The following is a 25,422-nucleotide window of genomic DNA, read 5'->3' as shown; positions in this document are numbered from 1 at the left end:
ACAATCGCAGCGTGCATCCGTTTGTGCACAATATAATACTACTGGTAACTAGTTCGAAAGACTTCTGTAATAACGAAGCGAGATGATGTCATTTAAATGTCGTAATAACGACATTCTATCTTTCCTCTCTGTACGGGGCACGACGTCCAAGAACACGAGGTAGAGAGAGAGAGAAAGAATACAGGAAGGCAGGGATGTTAACCAGTCAATAGTCTGGTTGGCTACCCTACACTGGGGGAAGGGAGAAGGGGAAGAGAAAGGGAGAGAGTGAAGGCACTTTTGTGTTTTCTCAGAACTTCTGGTTTGCTCGAGCGACTTTAACTGAAGTGCTGTCCGTACACGTATTTAAACACGAGGTATCTTCAGTATCTTGTTACGGGACAGGGATTCGGCGGTTGCTTTTCATTGAGCGATTCGCGACATCGGACAACACGCGGCCGAGACCGCTAAAAATGACCAGCTTGTATCGACCACTGACGGCGTACATAGGTGCACTCTAGACGCGCACCAGTGACGCCCATCGACTTCTGCACGTCTCGAGTGTAACGGCGGTGCGCGCGTTGTATACGCATACACTCCGTTTCCCGACTGACGTCACGCGGCAGCCAGGCAGGCGCTGTTGGTCACCGAATACGGATGCGTCTATCAGAGAGCGCGTCCGCTGTCGCGCCCCCCTGCACGCGAGACGACAACCAGGCGACGATGACTGTGCTATCGAAGGAGCGCCGGCGCGTGCACGTAACGAGGCGGCGCAGTCCCGCTCGACGCGTGGCGTGCAAGGAAGCCGCGCGCCGTCCGCGGCCAGTGGCCGTCGCCGCCGCCGAACGTCGTCGTCTTCCTAATCTGCCCTCGCGAATTCCCGTCCGCTCTCGAGCGAACCCTCGCTGTAGCAGTATTTTCACGGCGCGTCGTCGATCCTTTCGTCAACATGCGGCCGAGAAACGCGGAGGCGCACACCAAGCTGGTGCACGTGTTGGACCGTATTTATGAAACGCCGGAGCGAGTGTACTACAGGCCCGGGTGAGTGTCTTCCGTGTGGTCCTTCTCGAGTCGATTCGCGTGTTGACGCTTGTTTCGTGGCGCGATCCGATTGTGGACTTACAGGTTAGCGCGCGGTCGAGACAGCATATATGAACTGAGCATGACACGAGGCTGGTCAACGGTTAATTTCATTTATTTTTCGACCGAGAGCCAAAATACTGGAGTGTATGCGAAGTTATCAAATTTTTTTTTTGTCAAACTCAGGCGGAAGGAAAATAGCTTTCCCGTTCACTCTTAGTAGGGGTATACACGTTCGTTCTTAGCCATGTGTTTTGCTCGTTTACCGTATAGACTGTGTTAATGCAGCGTCTAGACCACATCAAACGTGTTTGAGGCTGCGTTGCCGCGTCTTTCGTGCCGAACGTTGTCCGCTCTGCATTTGTGAACGAAATTCGTTCTTGGTCGCTGCCGCGTTCCGTCTCCACGTGGTTGTTCATTCATCCCTGATTTACGGCAAAGGGCATCTCGCGGCGTGAAATGACGCGGCGGCGGCGCGCCTTAAGTACGCCGCAAATACGATCCATGTAGTTGCTGCTTCTACGCAGCAGGAAGTTATGCGGCAACTGGCTGCCACGAAAACCCTTGCTTTGTGGCACTCTCCGAGCCTTGGATACTGGTCGTTCGGACATTGCAGTTTAAACGTACACACACTAGGGCTTGGTACGCTTCCGTATATTTGGTACAGTTGGAGGTTACAATGACGAGAAGCTTTAAAATTAGGCGCTGCTAACCGGTTATCTTCCTGATGGACAAAAATGTTCCGGAGCAGGCATGAGACGATCGTCTGCCGAGCAGGCGCAAGAACTTTGAAGAGGTGCGTATGCAAGGCAAGAAAACTTGCCTTGGACGTGTCACGCCTTTTTATTTGAAAACTTGATCGAGTACGAGCATACCGAGCGTCGAATATTTTAGCTGCTAATGTAAAACCGAGTGGACAACGTAGTTTATCCGTCCCCACTCTGAATCGCTGTCAATCGCAAAGTACGATAAACATGCAAACTCCTCTTCGCGCTTTCGAGTACTGCTTAATTAACTATCCAAACGGAGAATGGCAGTGCGCACGTGGTAAACTGTCTGGCCGCATATGCTGCGCATTAAATTCAATATCGCATGCAAGGCGGAAGCATGATCGACTTCGCGGCGTTTGCTGCTATCTGTACACACCGACGGCAAATATTTGGCGCCGCGATTTTTATGACCGTGACCGGAACTACTTGTTGTATAGCGAAATTTATGTGCCACTCAGCGACGAGTGCTTTCGGAGCGCGATTACAGCCGATACTTCCGATACTCCGAGATGGCGTCGCTGCTTGCGCCCAGTGTAGTTGGTACGCGTATATATATATAGGGCGTTCACGCCAACTGATTGCGGTATCGTGTGCGAGGCTCCTATCTCATCGCTGCCGTCGATAGTGTCGAGCGCGTCTGCACCTTTTGTGAACCAGTGCTGACTGCGAAACTCGCCGTTTGTGTCGTTCCAGGCATAGTCGGCACGAGCATCGCCCGAGGTGAGTATTCTGAAACGCCTTCTCGCGATGGCACATCTTGTCTCTGCTCGTATGCACTATGCACCCACTTCCCTACATTTGTTTTACTCTTTTCTTTATGGCATTCCAGTAAATTCCTTCGTTCACTTTGCCTTTTACGCCTCGCTCTATTCTTGGATGTGCCGCTGACTTTCCGTTCAGGTGGCCGGCGCGGCCGATCGCTGCCCCGACTCCCACCGCCTTCCGTTCCTCAAGTCTTGGACATTCTCTTTATTTCGTGCCATTTATATCCTTCACACGGTCGCCCGTTTTTCTCTCCACACGCGCATCGTCTCTCGATTCGTTCCCGGCATGCCTATACTGTGTTGTCTTTATTTTCCGCCTTCTTTGCACCCCGTCGCTTTTCTGTGGACGTTACCTGATCACACTTTTCGAGTGTTAATTCTTGTTTTGTTTTTTATAGCATGTAAAAGTGCCCGCGACATTCTTGTGAATATCGCGGTCGAGCGTATGCGAGCGCAGTCACGTAGGAAGCTGCGGTCGCACGCTTCCTACGTGGCTTGGGGAACCAACTGATACTGTTATCCGAAAGAGTAATGTGCACTGACCGAGTCGCCGCGCTCGGTGCTATATATATACGGTTCGCGTGAGTGCGGCAACGGTGATTATACTTACTGCTTTGATCGTGTAAGTAACGTGACATGTGCCCGACTCCTGCACTTGCGGCAGACACTCGTCACCTGCTGCAGCTATGCAGTATATATGTAGCGTATATGCTCGCGACATTAGCCACAAGGCGCTACGACACTGTGACCGCTGGATAACGGTCAGTTGCTCAAACTCAACTGCTGCAGTAACTGCATCGCAGGCTAGCTGCGTTGGTTCGATTATGATATTTGGGGTTTTACGTGCCAAAACCACTTTCTGATTATGAGGCACGCCGTAGTGGAGGACTCCGGAAATTTTGACCACCTGGGGTTCTTTAACGTGCACCTAAATCTAAGCACACGGGTGTTTTCGCATTTCGCCCCCATCGAAATGCGGCCGCCGTGGCCGGGATTCGATCCCGCGACCTCGTGCTCAGCAGCCCAACACCATAGCCACTGAGCAACCACGGCGGGTCGCTGCGTTGGTTTGTTTAATTTCACTTTTTAAAGATTTTTTATACGTATGTCTATTGGCAAAGCTCCCTAATAGAAAAAGAAATAGTAGAGGATAATTGTCTCACATCATTGCCGAACAGCCCGAAACGCATTAGCTTCCCCTCGCCTGTTCAAACTTTTCGATCGAGCGTGCGCTGTGTACTAGATCGTTTTGAGCGTGAACGCGGGAGCGCGTACGTGACTTTTAGTGCACCACGAGTGCAGCATATAGCGGCAGCGCAGAACCATTGTGAGTGACGAGAGTAGCCTTCCTTAGCGGCGCATTACGTCGTCGGGGCACTCGCATGTAGTTCGCTATAGGCAGAGCCATAGGCGCTCTTAATTCTTTTCTTCAGTGAAGGTCGCAGCTAACTCATAGGCCACACTACGCAGCTGCGAGATCAAACGGTGCGTTTGATCTCGCAGTTTATTAGTTATTAGCAAATTTATTAGTGCGGGAATTCTATGCAGCGAGAGAAACAGGGTACCCGAAGGAAGCTGCGGACCATTTTTCATAATTTAGTTCAAGTTTGGAAACAGTTTAGACACAGTTACAAACTTGATAGCTGCGGAATGGGATTAACCGCTGTTTGCAACGGAGCACTCGGTGAAACATTCTAATTCGGCCGAAACCATTTCTGCGTGCGATTCTACACGGTAGCAAATTGTAGACAGTTGGCACGGAAGTTTGCCTGCTCTCAGGTTTCCCAATTCTTCGCAAACCAATGTCACCGCTAGTCTGCTGTGGTAGTACAAATTGACGTTCCACCACGGCTCCTTTCAAGAACCCCGATATAAGTTTTCCAGAGGCTAATGCTTCGTTTCTCAGCCGTAAAACATGGCGTAGCAGACGACGAATATACGATGGCGTCACGACATGCGCGCGAAGTAATAATTCCTTTACGCTGCACCTACTGAGCATGCGCAGAACATTTTGGCGCCACCGTTACAGCTCTGACAGTACCGAATGCCACAGGCTCCCGTGCTCACGCTCAGAAAGATCTAGTACACTTGCATGGCCCAGTCGCGCTTAGTGATTGTGGTAAGCATACTGTGCTTGGAAAAAAAAAAAAAGAACGTCCTGAGCGCAGAAGTATTTCTCTAGTGCTTGACACGAACAGTTATAGCGTTGGATGGTCTTAGTGGAAAAACAAATACGCCGGTATGTCGTGTTTCGCACTATCGGCGAAGATCAGCTAAACGATTTCAACAGTTACCCTTGGGCAATGGCAGATCCACCCTCTGTGCTACCCTGTATCCGCCCCTGCATGCCACCATTCTAGATTTTCTGCATTCATATGAGTCAATTTACAACAAACGGAAGAGGCCGAGGCAAAAGCTTCTGTGACGCAGCTCGAAAGGCCTTCGCCCCCCTGTAACACAGGAAACACGGTAGGTTACGCGCATGAAGAGGAGAAATAGGCCGAAAGACAGGGAGGTTAGCCAGTGCTCAGACCGGCTGGTTTGGCTACCCTGTGCTGGGGAAAAGGGCCGGGTAAGGGGAATAATAGATGTACGTCTGTAATCCAATATAGATGAGAGCTGTGAAAGAAAGTGACTTTACAGACACACTAGATTCATAAACAAAGCGGGAAACACTAAGTATGATACTAAATGAGGGATTGAGCAAGTAAGATGAGCTCCGATGTTGGTACGCACGTGAATGCCAGAACCAAAGTAAGAGTTACGTAATCTAGGAAACTAATCCGTGATCATTTGGTGCCCGTAGTATAGCCAGCTCTAAAACGACGCGTGTGCCAATGAATGCTGCCAACTCTAGGGAATTTGTGTTTTCCTTAGGTAATTAGGGAAACTTATTTAAGTCGACGGGGATTTCACGCTAAGACTTTGACGCGACGGCGTGTTTTGATTTCAGTCCCCGCAAACTACCTTAGCATTAGCACGCAAACTGCGACTTTTGACCGTACAGCAGTACAGTGGATGCATCTCGCCAAGTAAACGACCGGGTGCGGATACACATGGGCCCTTTAATGAAGTATCGCATCTCCTGTGCTCTCTGAATGAAATATTTCTGTTACCGGCGAAACAAACGTACGCTGTAACAGCAAACAAAACAGCACGGTCAATTCTGGGCGTAAGCGGAAACGTACACCTGTAGCACCAGGCGTGACAACGCGGTCGTGGTGCTGAACAGCTGGCTACGCAACACGTGTACTAAAGCTCACCGTGAACGGAGCAGGTGGAGCAACCTTGGAGAGAGCACCAGTGATCATGTGTTTGGGAGTGTTTTGCTTTGGAGGAAAGAACAAAAATTGGCACGCATATCTGCGTGCTTCGCTGTAAATGACGCATAAGCGCGTAAGTGTGGCGAGTCTACGCTAGTACGCATCATACAACAAATATTAACATCATTTAAGTTGGTGTCTTGAAGTATAGCCCACTATTTTAACAATTGCGCCTTGTAAGGGAGTTGCGGCACCCACTTTCATTACATTTCAGATAAGATTCCGAGTAATCTTGGTACTTTGCTCTATGTGCAAAAAGGACTATGGTCAACAACAAAGTATATACGTGCTGACATCTTTCGTTGAATATGGGTTTTGAACGGAGCTTAGAAATATAAAATAAAATTTGCAGCCTGTTTGCATAACACAAAAATGTATCATTTGACGTAATAGTTTTGCGGAAACCCGCAAGGTGGAGAGATCCACCTTCGTTGCAATTGCTACGATTGGGTGGATGCCTCCTTTTTTCTTAATTAAAAATGTATTATTACCGAAATCATATTGGCAAGCTAAACAGCCACATTTTCAGATCTAGGGAAATCAAGGGAAGCCTTTTATCCAAGTTAGGTGGAAACTGCCTTCAGAGATCGACAGTACTGGCGCCAATACTCAGTTGTGCGTGCTGTATTATATGGTGTTTCTTTTTCTATCGTTGACAGAATTTTCAAACATTACTCGTGGCTTGTAGCACAATTCTACATCATGAGATGGATTATCTCAGCAGCGGATTTCATTCGGCCGGGAAATCGAAATGAATATTTCACTAGTCAACAAAGTTTCGTTCATTAACTTTTAAGTTACTTTACGACACATATTGTAATTTACGTATTGTAGCCGGTGCCTGCGAAAGTCAGGCGCACATGGAACGAATTCTGAGGATGGCACTATCTCGAGATATGCGTTTCAAAAGTTTGCAACGAAATGCACTGGTGTTCCGGTAATTTCTTACCCTCGGTGCATAAAAAGGCGTTTTATTAAAGTGGAAGAACAGTGAAATATTACCGCAAGTTTGACAGCGCTTATCTGAAAAAATTCCTGCAGAAATTCCTCTGGTATTTGTCTAAGTATGCGTAAGCACTGTGCCACTTGCTCATCTCCACGCAGCCCGGTGTCATTATCAATGTTATGGAACTTGATCCGACCAGCATAAACCCTTATCAACCCTCGTCGTTCGTTCGCTTATGTTAAGGCTGGTTTAGTTAAGATATAGTTCACTAAGGCACTCGAACCCTCGACCTTTGGTGTTAATTAAGGTGAATTAGCGTTAATTTAGCGAAGCTGTTGCAAAACCACTACATTTGCTGAGGGGGGGTATACGCAATGCTTTGTTGGTGGATCGGGTGCTTGTTTTGAGCTTGTTCTTTAAACGCATGCTGTTCTGTGTTGTGTAGGTGATGTCAATGAATGTATGCACTGTTCGCTTCACTTTGCTAAGCGCTTGTAGCCCCTGCCTTACGTGGGCACGAGCCAGTGCAATTTTTGCTTCGTTACGGGCTATGAGCCATTCATTGTTTTACGTGACGGACAATTTTCTCGTTGGGTAGGCATAGAAATGCCTACGCATTTGAAATTGGTGCTATATTAAAAAGTCGTTTGAAGTGGATGTGCCTCTTAAAATCACTAGCTTCAATTCGCATGCTGTAATATGTGTGCTAAAGTAATTAGCTATAAAGTTGATAAGCGAAATATTCTCGGTCGATTGTGAAATTTTATTTTCAGTAACAAATGCCCGCCTCTTCGGGTAATCCAACTCGATGGGTAGATTTGTGCTCTATGCCACAGGCGATTAAAAAAAAAAAAAAAGAACTTTAAAGAAGAACCACTCTGTATAGGTGTTTTGTTCAAAATTTGCCATCTCACTAAGCATATTATCTATTCGTTCCGGTGTGTATTGAATACGAAAACTCTTCAAACGCACTGGTTACTCCGTAGTACTTGCTAGCGCACATGTTAACCAACTCTTCGCAAACTTAAGGTACGTGGGCTTATACTGACGCGTTAGTAATTTCACAATTGCGGGAACGCCTGGCCCCTTCGCGTGTAACTGCTCTAGTCCTTAACAGCAGGGTCCGTGGACCGGAATTGAAGTAGCCTACGAGAAATAGTCTACACGCAGGGTTGAAGGCGTTTCAACAAGTTGGCGGTTTGAGCTATAGTTGGTACTTTATTTTGACCATATGCCACGCGCAGCAAACAGGGTGGGAGAATATACCGCGCATGCCTTTGTCATGCCCCGAATGCTGCGCTGGTACACGGTCGAAGAGCGCTTCTACCCCGAAAACGCATGTATCGCTCACTTCGTCAAACTGAAGTAGCTCGAATGACTCACCCTCTACAGGACTCCTCCCCCCCCCCTTCTTTTCTTGTGGCGTTGTTGCAACAATTCGCTCGAACGCATATCTAGGATATAGCTCATTTCGTAAATAAAGGAATGAATAAAGGAATTTCTTTTCTCCCGTTGCGCGGGTCTTGACCTGCCCATCGTGGTGTTGGGTGGGGGCGGCTATTGCGGCTCGCAATACAGGCATTAGTTCTGCGTGTGCATTGAAGGCGGCCGCGGCAGCAGCAGACGGCATCCCGCCCGTGTGCACAAGGCCAGGGCGAAGCAACCGCCTCTTCTCGCGCAGCGATGCAAGGGATCGGGGCGTCTTCGCGCCCGCATCGCATGCGGCGAGCGATGCCGGCGTCGTTTGCCCGCACGTCAAAGGGCGAATCAGAGCGGCTCGTATCCGATTGTCCGCGCCGCGATGCTGGGCCGGCTGCCCGCGCGCGCGTTGCCAAGCGCTCCGACCTTGTTTCCGGCGTTCTCCGACTTCGCGAGCAACGGCCGCACCCATGGCCGCACCACATTATGCGATGCCGATTCTTCCCTCCTCCGATGTCCTCCTCGAGGCAACGCGCTTTTCGGGCGAAACTCGAAAAAATTGTTTCGCGGGCGCAGCCATGCATACCGCTTGCTGCGCCCACGCTTTATGAAATTAATGTAGCCTTGAAAGGAGCCGGGTAGCTTTTGGTGGCGCGGATGCTCTAGATACGGTGTGTATAACGCGGCCGCATTTTCTTCCTTTCTTTTTTTCTTATTACGGGTATATATCCGTATTTCAGAAACATCGTCAGCTGCCCGGATTCGATATTTTCCTTTTTTGATCAGTTCGGGTTTCTTCAGAAGCAAAGTGAGTGTCCGCTACACATCAAGCGATATGCTAGCAGGAAAGTCTATAATTACGTGACTGTTTTATACACCTGATATTGCAAGAATTTGCGAGTATCAGATACTGTGCTTTTGAACACCGTTGTAAATGCGATCAGAATAGTGTGATAATGTCTGTGCACACGGCCGACACGTACTGTCCGCCAATATAATTCTGAACTGTTAGATAGCAAGCTGCCTCTGATTTGTTCCGACCAACTTGAGTGGTGGGTAGGAACTGAAATAAACCTTCGTATTCAGGCGTAAGTTGTCGGAACGCTTTCACTGCGGAAGAAGATACTACCTGGCCGTATTGCGTGACATTCAGCCAGAAATCTGTCGGATCCGCACTTAGCGGGTTCACGTGCGACCTATGCGCTGTCTTTGTTTTCAGGTTGCCAGATGGCGAGGGGGTTCCTATTGGTCTTCAGTTTCGTGCTCCGTAACCTTTTGCACAACCATATTTAATTACATCATCATCGTCTTCAGTCCGTATCAGTTTTTTGCGCAGAATTCATGGACACTTCGCGGTTCACTTAGATCAATCCGAGTGAAATAAACGCAGTAAACAATTTAAGTAAACTGTCCTCAGATGGTACATTTTTCGAAGAAACGTAAAGTATAGCGAGATGCTCGGAATCTGCATGTCTGTTTCTGTTGTGAAAGGACGCATGCGGCCAAAAGACCGTACACGATAGCGAAGTTTCAAAACAGCGCCAGGTAAAGGGACAACAAAGGGAGAACACAAATGCTGCCTAAGGAGTGGTACGTTGATCAGAGCAGCCGTGGTTCTCAAGAGCATTTTGTTTGGGATCGGACTGCTGGTACGATCTGTTGGGAACTCGGCGCTGACGCCCGTGGTTGTACCTGGGTCGCAAGCCCCAAGGGTAGCGTTGGCCTGGCGGCCTGGGGTACAACTGCAAGCATCCGAAGGTCCCGGCAAAGCATGAGTCGACAGGTAACAACGAAACAACTTGTTTATTTTAACATCGCAAAGAGTTGGCGGTCAGGTTTGACCGAAGTAGAGAGACGGGAGAGCACTTCACTCAGCAGAAGAAATCGGAGCCCTCCTCTGGCGTCCGGGGGCAGCTGTTTTTATACTCTCGCAGTTGAGGGCAAGAAGGAACCCCTCAAAAGACGAGCACGTGAATGTACAATGGGCTAATGGTGACGCACACTGTCGTAGCGATGCCGTAGCACCATGTCGTGGCGCTGCGCACGATCTCGTAGCACCTGGTCGTGGCGCTGCGCAGCACACTGTCGTGGCGCTGCGCAGCATACTGTCGTGGCGCTGCGCAGCACACTGTCGTGGCGCTGCCGGTCGGACACAATGACTGTAACGAGAAGATGGTCCCTGCTTTGGCCTCGCCTGTTTCGGGCACAATGACTGGAACGAAATCCCTAGGCGGTCGCATCGCCGCAGACGCGCCTGGAAACACCTGGCGATGAGTGTTGCGGTGACGACGATCGGGCCAAAATGTCCGCCGCCCCGCCGCCGTCGCGCCGGCAAAACCACGTGTCGCAGGCGAAACGCAACAGACCGCCCCGCCGGGGAAAGGAGATCCCGATGGACAGGGGACTGCATCCGCTGTCCGGAGGGATGTCGCTCGATGATGCGCATAACCGAAGTCGGGCGTCCCTTGACGTTTCTTGAGCGCAGCGCACAGAGAAGGCCTCGTTCTCTCGTTCAGGTTCGCACGGGACACTGCAAAGTGACTTCGGGAGAGTTCACATTTTTGTTCTCGTTCCCGGCAAGCGTTAGAACTACGCTGAAAACTCAACCGCTCAGTCAGCAAGCACGGCACAACCCTCACTAAGCCCTGCCAGGCTCTTTCCCCTTTTTATACCACTGCCTAGTTCCTTACAGTAGTCTAGCATCACTCAGAACGCGTCCACAAATTGAAAAATTGCACTAGAAAGCATATCATCACTTTGAAACACTAAACAAAAGCAATATGTTAAATAAAATCCTGCCTCAGGAAGAAAAACATCAGTAACAAACAATTTTGAGGCTGATTCCTACGTTAGGGGCTTCGACTTAAGCCATCGGCGTTACCGTTGAGACTCCCCTTTTTGTAACGCACCTCAAAGGAATATTGTTGTAAAGCGAGGCTCCAGCGCAGGAGGCGGCCATTTTTGGGAGAGATGGTCTGCAGCCATTGGAGAGGGCAGTGATCTGTCTCAATGATAAACCTCGAGCCGGCTAGATAGCATGACAATTTCTGAACGGCCCACACGAGACATGCACACTCTTTCTCGGTGGCGCTATACGCCTGCTCACGACTGGTCAGCTTACGACTAGCATACAGGACGGGGTGTTCTACTTCTCCATTTTCCCGTTGGCACAGTACAACGCCCATGCCTCGCTCACTAGCATCGCACTGAACAATGAACCCTTTTGTATAGTCTGGCGATCGTAGCACAGGCTGGCTTGTTAGGGCACTCTTTAGGGCGCTAAAAGCTCTTTCCTTTGTCTCGTCCCAGACGACTGTTTGAGGCTCTGTCTTTCTTAGAGCATCCGTCAGGGAAGCCGCGATATCAGAGTACCTAGGGATGTACCTCTGATAGTAGCCGGCGACACCTAAGAACGACCGAATATCGGTCTTTGTGCGCGGTTGCGGAAAGTCTCGCACAGCGGCCACTTTTATTTCAGAGGGGCGGCGACGACCCTGACCAATCATGTGACCGAGGTAGACAACCTCGGCCTGTGCTAACTGGCACTTAGGAGCCTTTACTGTCAAGCCTGCTTCGCGCAGGCGGGTTAGCACTGCCCGCAAGTGTGTCATATGCTCAGACCAGGATGCGGAGAATATCGCTACGTCGTCTAGATACGGTAAAGCGAATTCTTGCTGTCCCCGCAACACTTTATCCATGAGACTTGAAAAACAGTATGGCGCGTTCTTCAAACCAAAACTCAACACTTTAGGACGGAATGTTCCCATTGGTGAAATGAACGCCGCATACCTACTAGCCTCTTCTGTAAGTGGAACCTGCCAATAACCCCTGACAAGATCTAGGGTGGAAATAAACTGAGCGCTACTAACTTTCTCAAGGCGCTCCTCGATGTTAGGGATCGGATAAATTTGATCCTTAGTGATGGAATTAAGCCTGCGGTAGTCGACGCAAGGACGAGGTTCCTTGCCCGGTACCTCAACTAAAATCAAAGGGGAGGTATAATCACTCTCACCTGCCTCAATAACACCGAGCTGTAGCATTTTCTTTACCTCAGCCTCCATAATATCGCTCTGGCGGGGTGACACCCGATACGCCTTGGATCGTACTGGCTCTGTGGAGGTAAGTTCTATATCATGAGTAAGTACAGAAGTCCTACCAGGCCTCTCAGAGAACAGACCTTGAAACTCTTGTAATAGCTGGTGTAGTTCGGTTTTCTGCTCAGGCGACAGCGGTGCTTTACTGATAAGGTCACTAATGACTTGACCGGTGTCTTCCCTGTTCGTCACTGAGCCTAGTCCCGGAAGCTCGACCGGAAGCTCTTCAGGAACGTTTACCATCATGCACACCACTGCTTCCCTTTGTCTATAAGGTTTGAGCAGATTACAGTGGTAAACTTGCTGTGCTTTCCGCTTTCCTGGCAGACTTACCACGTAGTTAACGTCCGACAGTTTCTGAACAATTCGCGCTGGGCCCTCCCACTGCACGTCTAGTTTGTTGTTTAGCGATGTGCGCAATATCATGACCTCATCGCCAACCTCAAAACGACGGGCCCTGGCTGTCCGATCATAATAAACCTTGGCCCTCTGCTGGGCCTTTGTCATTGCTTCACCTGACAACTCCTGTGCCCTTCTTAAGCGTTCGAGGAGCTTAAGCACGTACTCCACCACGACTGGGTCGTCGCCCCTACCTTCCCATGATTCTCGAAGCATGCGAAGCGGAGATCGAAGCGAGCGACCGTACACCAGTTCAGCTGGCGAAAACCCCGTAGCCGCATGCGGCGCGGTCCTTAAAGCAAACATCACCCCAGGCAGACACCGCTCCCAGTCAGTTCGATGTTCAAAACACAACGCTCTCAACACGCGCTTCATGACGGAGTGGAGCTTCTCAACGGAATTCGACTGTGGGTGGTACACTGAGCTGTGTAGCAGCTTTACCCCACACCTTTCGAGAAAAGTTGTCGTCAAAGCGCTAGTAAACACTGTGCCCTGATCTGATTGAATTTCTGCAGGAAAACCAACTTGCGCAAATATGGACAGTAGTGCATTAACTATCTCAACTGAGCTGAGTTCTTTAAGCGGCACTGCTTCAGGGAACTTTGTCGCTGGGCAGATCACAGTCAAAAGGTGTCTGTACCCCGTGGCTGTTACCGGCAGAGGTCCCACTGTATCAATAACGAGCCGTCTAAAAGGCTCCGTAATGATAGGTACCAATTTCAACGGCGCCCTCGATTTGTCCCCTGGTTTGCCCACCCGCTGACAAGTGTCACATGTCCTCACGAAATGGTCTGCGTCCCGAAAACACCCTGGCCAATAGTACTCTTGCAAGAGACGGTCCTTAGTTTTCTTAACTCCTAGGTGTCCGGACCACGAACCCCCATGTGACAAGCGCAACAGATCCTGACGATAGCATTGAGGCACGACCAGCTGATCGAACTCCACTCCTCGGCGGTCTAGATACTTCCGGTACAGGACTCCACCTCTTTCCACAAAACGCGCAGTTTTCCTGGCGATACCTTCTTTGACATTGCAGCGCACGTTTTCCAGGCTGCCATCCTTTTTTTGTTCGGCTATCAAAGCCGTCCGGCTGACTTTTAGCAACCTATCAAGTCCGTCTGACGTAGGCGCGATGAGCAAATCAGTAGATAGCTCTTCTAACTTTCCCGCGTCGGGATTTTCCTCTCCAGTATCTGGCGCCTTCAACGCTACAGACTCAATTCTATTCTGTTCGGGCGTGCTCTGAATATCAGCTTGCTGCGCCTCTGACCCTTTTTCGTTGTTTGATAACGTCGGCCCCGCAACTACCGCCTTTGCAGCGAGCTCCCGAACCTTCGATCTGGTTAAGGCCTGAACACTAGCTTCACCAAACAAAAGCCCCTTCTCGCGCAGGAGGTGATCGGACCTGTTTGAAAATAGGTACGGGTACTGGGTTGGCAGCATAGATGACACTGCCGCCTCCGTCTCAAGCGCTCCGAAAGGTCCTTCAATAAGCACTTTTGCTACCGGCAGACACACGCTATGAGCTTCCACGGCTTGCTTGATCCATGCGCACTCGCCCGTGAACATATGGGGTTCTACGTAAGACGGGTGAACTACATCCATCGTTGCTGCGGAATCGCGAAGCACTCGGCACTCTTTCCCGTTCACGAGGAGGTCTCGCATGTAAGGCTCGAGAAGCTTCATGTTCTCGTCCGTGCTGCCTATTGAAAAAAACACAACTTTTGGTGTTGTTTCCGGACACTGCGCCGAAAAGTGACCCGGCTTCTGGCACGTATAACACAAGCGCGCTCGCCTCATCTCGAACCGCTTTCTGCGTTTGGCTGCCGCCGTCTCTTTACGTTTGGTCGGACTGCTTTCGCTCGCATCCGCACTACGCGTGTCCCCCTTTAATCTCATGGGTGTGAACTTTGGCCTCTCGAACTTCGAGCCAAATTCACCCTTTTGACCGTCCTTAGCTCCGCGAGCTCGACGCGTCACAAACTCCTCGGCTAGCTCAGCGGCTCTAGCCACCGTACTCACGTCTGGCCTATCCAAGACCCAGTATCGCACGTTCTCCGGTAACCGACTATAAAACTGTTCTAGCCCGAAACACTGCAGAACTTTATCGTGGTCACCAAACGCTTTCTCTTCTTTGAGCCACTCCTGCATGTTCGACATAAGCCTATACGCAAACTCTGTATATGACTCACTTTTGCCTTTCTCATTTTCCCGAAACTTCCGACGGAACGCTTCCGCAGACAGCCGGTACTTTTTTAGCAGACTCGATTTTACTTTGTCGAAATCCTCTGCTTCCTCTCTATCCAAGCGAGCGACTACGTCGGCCGCCTCGCCGGGTAACAAAGTGAGCAAGCGCTGTGGCCACGTTTCCCGAGAGAACCCCTGCTTCTCGCACGTTCGCTCAAAGTTAACCAGGAACAAACCAATGTCCTCTCCCAGCTTAAACGGCCGCATCAGGTCAGTCATTTTGAACAATACGCGTTCTCCTGCACCGTGTGCCTGACTTCCATTACGAGCGCGTTCCATCTCTACCTCGAGACGCTTCATTTCCAAAGCGTGTTCGCGCTCTTCTTTTTCTTTCTGCTCTTTAAGTTCGCGCTCCTGTCTTTTTGACCTCTCCTCAATAGTCTCAAGGCATTCCGACAGCTCGTCATCCTCAGCCTCTAACTCAAGAATAGCCGTTATCAGTTCCGGTTTTCTTAGTTTGTCTGAGACATCCAGACCCAACTCTCTTGCAAGCTCCAACAATTTCGGTTTGCGCAACGACTTCAAATCCATGGCTGCTCTGAATGCTGCTTTTTCTACTGCTTACTATTGTCTTGCCGCAAACTAACCCGGCAGCAACGACAACCACAATTACCAGCTCTGTTTCTGACACTAACAAAAAGCCTGGCAAAGCTCAGTAGAAGAAAGTCCCGCACTCACCAAACCTCGCAGGCAGGAATTCCGCGCAGTCGTTCCGCTGCAGGCAACCAGTCGTCACACAGGGCTCGTTGCACTGCTCCCGGATCGACGTTGAGCTGCTCAGCATACAGTCAACTGCATCTCTTTGCTGCTGGCCTCCGTTGTCGCGATCTCGCCGCTGGCAGACCGTTGTTTGAAGTCGTAGGCGATCTCACCGCTGGCAACCAGATGTTTGGGATCGGACTGCTGGTACGATCTGTTGGGAACTCGGCGCTGACGCCCGTGGTTGTACCTGGGTCGCAAGCCCCAAGGGTAGCGTTGGCCTGGCGGCCTGGGGTACAACTGCAAGCATCCGAAGGTCCCGGCAAAGCATGAGTCGACAGGTAACAACGAAACAACTTGTTTATTTTAACATCGCAAAGAGTTGGCGGTCAGGTTGACCGAAGTAGAGAGACGGGAGAGCACTTTACTCAACAGAAGAAATCGGAGCCCTCCTTTTGGCGTCCGGGGGCAGCTGTTTTTATACTCTCGCAGTTGAGGGCAAGAAGGAACCCCTCAAAAGACGAGCACGTGAATGTACAATGGGCTAATGGTGACGCACACTGTCGTAGCGATGCCGTAGCACCATGTCGTGGCGCTGCGCACGATCTCGTAGCACCTGGTCGTGGCGCTGCGCAGCACACTGTCGTGGCGCTGCCGGTCGGACACAATGACTGTAACGAGAAGATGGTCCCTGCTTTGGCCTCGCCTGTTTCGGGCACAATGACTGGAACGAAATCCCTAGGCGGTCGCATCGCCGCAGACGCGCCTGGAAACACCTGGCGATGAGTGTTGCGGTGACGACGATCGGGCCAAAATGTCCGCCGCCCCGCCGCCGTCGCGCCGGCAAAACCACGTGTCGCAGGCGAAACGCAACAATTTGCACAAGCGAGCGCGAAAACACTGACGTCGTCGAGCTAATCAACTTGGTTCAAGTGGACTGTCGCGAACAAATGAACTCCGAGTACGAAAATTCAGGCCTCACTGGCAGCGAGACAGCAAGATGGTGCTCGAGCTGTGTAGGGCTGGAATACCATGCTATCTATAGCAAAGAACTGCAATATAAAAAACACCTAATAAATTCTACATTTCATTTCCAGTACGAACTGTCCCGTAAAGCTTTAGGGAAATGCCGTCGGAGACAGTAACTATCGCTTAGTACAAACATATACACTGGTCAAGCTTGACCAATGGGGAAGGGAGGGGGGGCGGAACGTCTTGGTTTCTTTTCTTTTAATGTTTTTGGTCGGCGTCCGTTTTACCTTTGACTATCAGCAATACCGACCAGAGGAGTTTTCGTCGAACTCTTGATTTCGAATATATGCACATACTGTTCCGCGGTACAAATTAAAGTAACATCAGCACTCGCCGCACCCAGATGGTCTCCTTCCTGTAGCTAAGGGCTGGCCAAATACAACGCAGCTTAGCTTCCCTAGATTTCCAGCACAGTATGGTCGATGGTATAATCGATCGTGTCTGACTGGTCTCGTTTCACTATTCCACATACATACATTGTGTGGCACGTGTACATACATAAGACCATGTGCGTATATGATGAGCAAAACGAGAACAAGGTGAAAAGGTGGCTCCTGCTTTCGATCACCTTGTTCTCGTTTTGCTCATCGTCTTGAACTTCCATCTACCGCATTCCCCGTGTTTTTCATGTGCGCATATGTAATACGTAGTGTTGAGACAACACAGTTCGTGTACATAGGCGCTTTTCTTGTCTTTCTTTTTGCAATTTGCCTTATTCATCTCTCTCCTTCCTTTGGCACAAGCGCTCGCTCATGCAGAATATAAAGCTTTGGGAGTAGATGACCCCTTGTGCAGTGCGCCCATCTCCGTGCTAAAGTGTTTGTCCTGTCTGTGTCCGGTGCAGAAAGCAGCAGCAGCAGTCGGCCAGCAACGGTCAGCGTAGCGGCGGCGGCGGCGAGGCCGGAGGTGCGGTCGCGGCGGCCTCCAAGGCTGCCACCGAGTCTGCGGCCATGAAGGCGCTCTTCTACCTGCTGCTTTTCCTGGCCGAGGTGCTGCTGTTCGGCACCATCACGCTGCTCATCTACTGGATCTTCAACTACCAGGGCGGCGTCGCATGGGCCAACGACATCAAGAAGCAGTTCAACCTCCACTACATCCTCATGACCGGGGGATTCATCTTCCTCAACGGACACGGTGATTACATCGCCTCAATATATGCCTTTCAATAAGAGCTGGTTTGAAAAAGCCTTGGGGCAACGAAAAGTGCTGCTATTTCTGTGCTGCGCTTCTGTGGCGCTCGCCACAGCATCTGCTCCGCGGCTATATACCCCTGCTGACGTTGCAAGCTAGTGAGAAAGTTGCCACTGCGCGTACGGCACTTCGGATATAAGTTTTGTAAAGTTTTGTGTGGGCCTCGGAGTATAGCACGAATCAAGTCGACGGTCTTTAACGAAGTATCATCATAGCGGTCGTAGCTGAGTTGCTGTCTTTGTAGAACATAAATCGCAAGGCTTTATCACCGCGATGTATGGGAAATGCAGCGTCTCGTCGATCACCACCTTCGATGAAACTTCGGTTGCTCTGTACAAAGAATTTGCGCTCATGCACATATCCAAACTGTAGTACGTTTGCGCTAATTAAGGTCGGCTGAGCTACATCGAACATACTATGGGCGCCGTAAGAACTTAGTGGGCGAAGAGGGAGCGCAGTAGGGGAAACGTGGTTATTTGTGTGCCATTATATATTGCATAATATGCGATGTTGGCTCAGATGACCAGCGCGTAGGCACTGTTCAACCAGATATGATAACAAGCGGTCTGCACGTGCGGTTTTACATGGCAGCGTTTCTCCTGTTCCTGCAGCGATGCTGGTGTACCGCAGCTTCACCTGCTGCAAAAAGATCTACAACAAGCTTCTGCACACCATCTTCTTCGTGCTGTCCATATCGGCCATCACCATTGGCATAGTGTCCGCCTTCATGGCGCACAACAGCAGTGCTGACCCGAAGCACTTCTACAGTTTGCACTCGTGGATCGGCCTCGGAACTATGGGACTCTTCGCTTTGCAGGTACGATGTTCGTAGTGTAACAGCGCACTCATTTCCTTAAGGTGTAATCGGCTGTCCCTTGACGGTGCTACTGCACTGGACGCGCTAGTGAACTAGTGCAATGAGAAGGATAACTGCATGGCACACAATCACGTGCACAGCACGCGCATACGACTTGCAAGTATACCGTTTGGGAGGGAAGCGCGCGAACACGCGCCACAATACGACGCGGCCAGAGTCCTTTCGCAACAGAAATGAAAACCGTGGGGCCTTCGACCTTTGTGAAGAAGCCTTCATGCTTTCACCTTGCATGATGCCGCGGAGAGAGGCTCGGGGACGCTGAAGCGCTTTAGGATGCTAACATGCTTCCAGCCAAAACTCTTGAGCGCTTCCGACGCACTAAAACGTGACTTCCACATACCAAGTCCAGCTTCCAATTCAGCATGTTTCTGTCAATCCGCCGTGGGCGGGACAAACGTTAAGGTATCCACGGCAGCGCAAGATCTCGCATGCCACGTGGCAAGCGTACGTTTGTACCACGAGATCTCGTAGCGCATTGACAGCTCCACAAGGTCCAAATGAAACCCCGAAAACCACGGTGTAAGAATAATTATTCCTACACCGTGCCCGAAAACCCTACGCTACGTCGTCCTTGATAGCATGGGCTAGAGAAACGCGAACTGGACACCCAACATATATTTGTGTCCACATTTTCTGCATTACTGTCCTAATTTAGACCACATGTAGCTTCTTTTTGACCTTTTCCAGAAGCGAAAGAATAAACTCCTCCTCGTCCTTATACTGTTTAATCCTCACTCCTAATCTCCCAGTTCATCGTGGGGTTCGTGTCGTTCCTGGTGCTTCTGTGTTGCGACAAGGCCACCGTCACCTACCGGCAACGCCTGGTGCCGATTCACACCAACTTCGGCCTGATCATCTTCAGCATCGCGGCGGCTGCCTGCGTCACGGGCCTCATGCAGACGGCCAAGACTCGATTCAAGTGAGTGCAGCCACGCCCGCGCGGGTTGCCTGCTGCGGACAGTGTCGTCGGGTTCAGTTCGAGGAGACGTAGTATAGGACAGTTGCGTGACGTATATGTTATGCACAAGTGTCATGTCTGGGCTTGAACTATCAGCAGGTGTATCCAGACATCAGCGGCATAGCCAGGAGGTGGCACACCGGGCTCGCCTCCCCTCCACCTCTCGCAATTTTTTTGTTAGTTTGAGGCACGCCCCGCCCTTCCTCCCCATTCCCGGTCAAGTGTGTGCCGCCCTCGTCCCGCCCCCTTAAAAGAGACTATGCCACTGCCAGGCATGGATATAAGTACGGTCTATATGTAGCTTTGGATGCACGGGTATGTACGCGCGCGTATCTGTACAATCTTTATAGGAAACTGTACTTCACATGCAGTTCACATCTGGCCGGACACTGCACATTGCGATGCATCTGTCTAATGCAAAGAACTTGACACATTGCGGCGCTACTACCTCGCTCAAAACGTACGCGAACTACACAGCTTACAGTAACGAAAGAACAGTCAGAGACAGATTGGTTGACTGAGAAGAGGAAAGCCGGTTCACTGCAGCGCGACTGTCTAGGGCAGGGTTCATACCTGCCCATCGATCAGCAGTGATCCTGCCTCACACCAGGTTCACACCTGCCCAAGGTCAGCAGGTATGGAAAGGTGACAAAAATAAATAGGAAGACCGTCCTTGGAGATAAGCTTTACTGGCATAAACAGTTCCGTAAACAGCCAAATTTTCAGCGACTTCCGCGCTCGCAAAACTTGTGTGAACAGTCAAGAGCCATACACAAAGGTTTTTTTTTTTTAAGGAAACTACTGAAGTCGCGGAAATTCAAAAAATTTCTCGATTTCTCCACTCATCCGAGGTTATAGAATAGAAATGTGCTAATCTTATACAGAAAAGCATATATTCACCGAACTTTTATATTCGAGTTAATGTGCCGGCTACGACGAAATTCGGGTCGGATAATGCAAGGATTCCTGTCGACCGATTCTATTCTTTTTCTATCATCCACCGCTCACGACCGTCCGATCCTGGTGATAACGAAGGCGGGGGCCGCCGACACCACTGATGAAGCGCAAAAAGGAATCTCATTGGAATATAATCGTCGCGTTACGCCGGCCTTAGATCCAGAGTACCGGAAACTGCCTTGTATGTGTTCGCGCCGCTATTCCTGCATCCCGCTCTGCTTTCGCAGCTCGCATACTTCCCGCTTGTGCTGTCGCCTCTATTCGCTTCGCATTTTTGGCATTGTCAGAGCAGTTTTATTTCCAGTTATCAACAACAACAAAAAAAGTGCCCCCCCCCCCCCCCGGTAAGTACGCCTATGTCAGCTACCACACAAATCACGACGCCAGCAACCGCAAATGATTAGTCGTTGGGAATACCGCGTCTTAATCTCTGGTGTGCCAGGTGTGTTCACAAGATGTCCTCCCTTAAAGACTGCGTAGGTACATAATATAGCATATGGCGGTTCTTCAAGCCTATAGTTGCAGCTCTGGCACATTACTCGCTCGATGTCCTTACACCGCGTTTAGGTTTTGAAATGTACCCCGTACCCGAGACTGCCTACACTATCGAGCATCAGCTCAGAAAGTTTTGGAAACAATTCTGACCATTGTTGGGTGCGGACCCTTTTCCTGCCGGCACTCAAGTTCCCCGACCACATCCAATCACCGTCGCATTCCAATTATGGTGCGCCGGTGCGCATCTACCACGTTACCGGACCCGTCGGACAGGTTGGCGACCCCCACCTCATGAGCCGCACGTCGAGCTATTGTCTTCCCCCATGCTTGACTCTTCCCGAAAGTGCAACGGGAGGCTGGCACGGTTCCAGGTAATCGATCTTGGTCCCGAGCAAAGCTGTTTTGCGGCTCTGGAAGGTCGTTCAAGAATAACCAGCCTCCTACAGCTGAGCGCTTCCAGGCGAGGAGGCGACGCCGGAGGCAAGTCTCAACGCTCGGACAATGGAGCTCTTGGTGCGTCCCCTTTGGCCGAATGTGACGGCACTTGCTCGGGCGTCTATGCCATTGGAGGAAAATGACTCCTGAGCTGGCTCGACGATTGGCCGAAAACGACGTGACCTCAAGAACCGAAGGGGTTAAAAGCGAGATACAGGGAGTTTTTTTTCGGTCTTACCACGGGCCACAGCGTCCCATTTGCTGCTGGCCGTCAATGACTTCATGGCTGTTCATTACTTTGTTATTACTGTGAATAATGTAAATAAACCTGTTCGCAAAATCCTCCTTAACGTCGGCAAACTCCCGCACTCAACGGCAAGAACTAATATCATGCGTTAGCATGCGCTGTCTGCTCTGGTTAATCTTTAAGATAACTTCTGCGCATGCTCAGCATCGCTAGCGCTATTTCTAGGACACGCTAAGCCCTTCTATCACGTACACCACAATTCTAGTGCTCTCCGGGTGCGCCAGAATTTATGGCGAATTCACGACACAACCGTGTATTACATGGAGGTGTTTACACTGTTTAGGTGTTTACACCAGGGTACCGAACCGGAACTAAACCAGAACGTAATGATTTTCCGTTTAAGTTTGCCACCTTTTCTGGAGCTTTTTCTCCATCCATTGCCTGCACTTGCGGCTCAAATATGCTACCTCGTTTGTAAATATGCACAATCTTCAAGTGATTGTAAAAGTAGCAGCACTGTTGTGCGGTTTTTAGCGCATTGCCTCAGTGGACAGGCTATGTAGTTATCAGCGTTAACGTGACATTTGCGTCGCATCCAACGCGTGGACTAGCCAGACTGTAATGCGTGCGAAGTACCTGACAGTACAGCACATATACTTCTTGCTTGTCACCAGTATGGCTTTGAATGGCAGGCACTGATCTCTTCGTTAGCGCCAATTAACAGGCCATTCAGTGAAAGTGTTACTGGGCCATTGACCAAACATCAATGAAGCGAGCCATCAAGGCTCTTAAATATTTAGTCAAGGCCTTGCTTCAAGGCTGTGACCGGGCCCTCTGAACACGAATGTGTATATAATCATGTCCTACTGCCTGTCCTCATCATTACTCCTTATTTCCATATGTTTCTCTTGTTCCCTTTCCCCCTGAGCACAGCAGCAAGCTGGAGAACTCTCTGCATTTCCTCAATATATTCTCTCTCTCCAATAAGTTTCCAGTTGGTGTCTGATCTGGATAATTTTGTAACAACATGCAGCCTGAACAAACAGGTGTAATCTTTCAGTGGAGCTTAGCAGCAGCATGACGTTTCTGTACGAAATAAATTATTGCTGTATTCCTATAATTATTCTGTTATGCACATGAACTTGAACTTGTTTGAACCTTTATTTCTTGCTCCGAAGTTGAACTGGTACTGCACCATTTTTGGTGAATCATAACAAGGACTTTTGGTTCAACACTCTGGTTACTAATGAACACCTACAACCGTCTTGGCTCTGTACCCTTCTGACATCTCTGGACACCTTCAAACTCCACCATATCATCAGTTCCGACTGGTTCACAGGGCAGTTATTCTGACTGGGTCAGAATACAGATATGGCAGAATTTGAGGGTCTAGGGGTGTAGTCTCAAAATGGTTTGGAAAGTGAACAGTTTGCTTTCCAAACCGTTACCAGATTGCACCTCAAATTAGCATCCCAGAAGTCGTGATTCTGCTTGCTTTGCCTCTTTATTGGTTTGGCACTCTTGTTTGTGTTGCTGATTCGCTGCACGTCTTCAGAGTTCTAATCGCTTCTATGGTGTTGGTTGATGCCTGTGTGCAGTATACACAGTAGCTTATTTCTCTTCAATTTGTTGTTGCAGTGGTGCGAATGGAGCGCCGAACTACCAGGATCTTCCCGAAGAGGGAATCTTCGTAAACACCATTGCCATCGCCATCATTGCGCTGACAATCCTCCTCCCACTGCTGGTCAGAAACAATCTCCGTGGTGGACAGGCTGTGTTCTCCGTCAACTAGGGCGGCAGAGCATCTTCCTCGCTAGACGGCACCCCACGTGTTGCCACAACAAAAAGGCGTTTTGCGACTCTGCTGGAAAATGATCTTTTTACGAGACTTCGAGGGGTTTAACGACTGCGCGCGGACCAAGTTGGCCGTACAGCAAAGGCAGTCTGCCTCCATGTCTTGAGTGCACACGACAGATGTGTACATCCTGGCCACCCTCCACAGGTACAGCATGATGTCTGGTGCAAGAAAGATCAGTTTTTAGCACTATCGTCGCAGGTACGACAGAACAATTCCTTTTTATTTCTATGTGTGGGGGTCAGGGACGGGAAGAAATAGTTGCGCAGCTGTACTTTTATTGTGCATGTTTTGCTTGAAGCAGACTTCGACGTCTTCTGTCTGGTATTTGTCAAATGTGGTCATGGTTTGTTCAGGCTGTTTTTTTTTTTTTTTAATTTGCCAAACTCCGCAATCGGGGAGGGTGGGTACTTGTCACACAATGTGTTTTGTTTGTTGGCAAGTCTTTACTTTGATACTATGAAACGAAATTTAAGTCAAGCTGGGTTTTTGTACCTTGTGGCAAAATGGGAGTTTACAGCTTGAGAGATTCCGCATGAAACTGCCACCAGGAAAAATCTTTTCCTGACTGACATGCCGAGTGCTATAATGAACAGTGTTGTCGCATTTTTTACTCATTTCACACGTGTAAACACACCCTCATAATGCTCATCTTCAGCAATGTTTCAAAACTTTTAAGACCTGTGTTTCAGTGGCGTCGCAATAGGACGGTAAAGTGCATTTCATTCCCACTTTTGAGCCAAGAATGGCTATTATTAAAAGCAGTAATGTCCACTGTAGTTTCAGCGAGCTCTGCGACTGCAGCTACTATTTAAAACTTAGTGGGTGGCCCTGCAATGCACTACCATTCTTTGCGAAACTGTCATGGCCGGAGGTCCTGCTTCATTGTCATGCTATAGCAGTATTTGGTTCTGATATTCTGAAACCATCCAAACTGCACTTGCCGAAACCTATAACATTTCCTGGCCTAGAGAATCTTTGCTTACTGCAAGGCTGTTCTCCTGGGTGCCTAATATGTCTGAGCCAAGAGGATCTTTAATAAACAGATTTTTAATACAAAATGTATTTTTTTTTTCTCTCAACAAGTTCCAGCTCGCACCAGGTGCACAACCAGCCAAGAGCAGTTTTACTTAAAGAAACATGACAACCTCGGCATGTCAAAAATGTGTATTCTTTTCAGTGCCTTCACAAAATGACTGTTGTAGTTTGCGCTGCACACATTGTTTGCATGCTGTTGTACAGACCCAGTCACACATACGAGAATGTGCAAATGATGCAGAGATAACTTGTGACTGCTGGGCTTCATAACAGTTTCTATGATGCAATGGCTGAAATACTGTGCATATAGCAGCATTTGCTTACAGGCTGTTTCAAGCCTACTGTCACTTGTAAGCATGGTGGCTGCAATCTAGATTTCATCGTCGGTGTATTCTAGACAAGTGTGACTGGGTGTGTACACTATTTTAATTTGCTTGAGCCTTGTGGTTCATTTTTTTGTACATACATCTCAAAAGTCCTGTGTTTGTAAGCTAATAAAACAATTGCATGAAATTTTGTGTACATACATACTATACCTGGCGAGACACATAGCATGCTCTTGTAACTTGATGGCAAAGTATAATATTAAAGTTCTACCTTCTTGCCAGTGTGACTTC

General features: G+C 49.5%; 1 protein-coding gene across 9 annotated transcripts in view; it reads left to right on the top strand.

Moving 5' to 3' along the window:
- Positions 1-25,412, top strand: part of LOC142572620 (uncharacterized) — a 188,944-nt gene extending 163,532 nt beyond the window's left edge. For 3 of the 9 annotated variants that reach the window (XM_075681861.1, XM_075681858.1, XM_075681854.1), the window contains exons 2-6: positions 2,523-2,549; positions 17,597-17,886; positions 18,555-18,760; positions 19,570-19,739; positions 23,551-25,412. In XM_075681861.1, the coding sequence (XP_075537976.1) occupies positions 2,523-2,549; positions 17,597-17,886; positions 18,555-18,760; positions 19,570-19,739; positions 23,551-23,704 (847 nt within the window). In that variant the 3' untranslated portion in view covers positions 23,705-25,412. Of the gene's footprint in view, positions 1-738; positions 1,021-1,781; positions 1,856-2,522; positions 2,550-17,596; positions 17,887-18,554; positions 18,761-19,569; positions 19,740-23,550 lie in introns of those variants that run through there. The other 6 variants (XM_075681862.1, XM_075681860.1, XM_075681856.1 and 3 more) reach the window with 4 other exon arrangements.
- Positions 25,413-25,422: the final 10 nt, after the last annotated feature.

The sequence above is a fragment of the Dermacentor variabilis genome, chromosome 2 (assembly GCF_050947875.1).
Source record: "Dermacentor variabilis isolate Ectoservices chromosome 2, ASM5094787v1, whole genome shotgun sequence".
NCBI classification, from domain to species: domain Eukaryota; kingdom Metazoa; phylum Arthropoda; class Arachnida; order Ixodida; family Ixodidae; genus Dermacentor; species Dermacentor variabilis.
The sequence above is the reverse complement of the archived record's forward strand: the minus strand, read 5'-3'. Positions and strand labels throughout refer to the sequence as shown.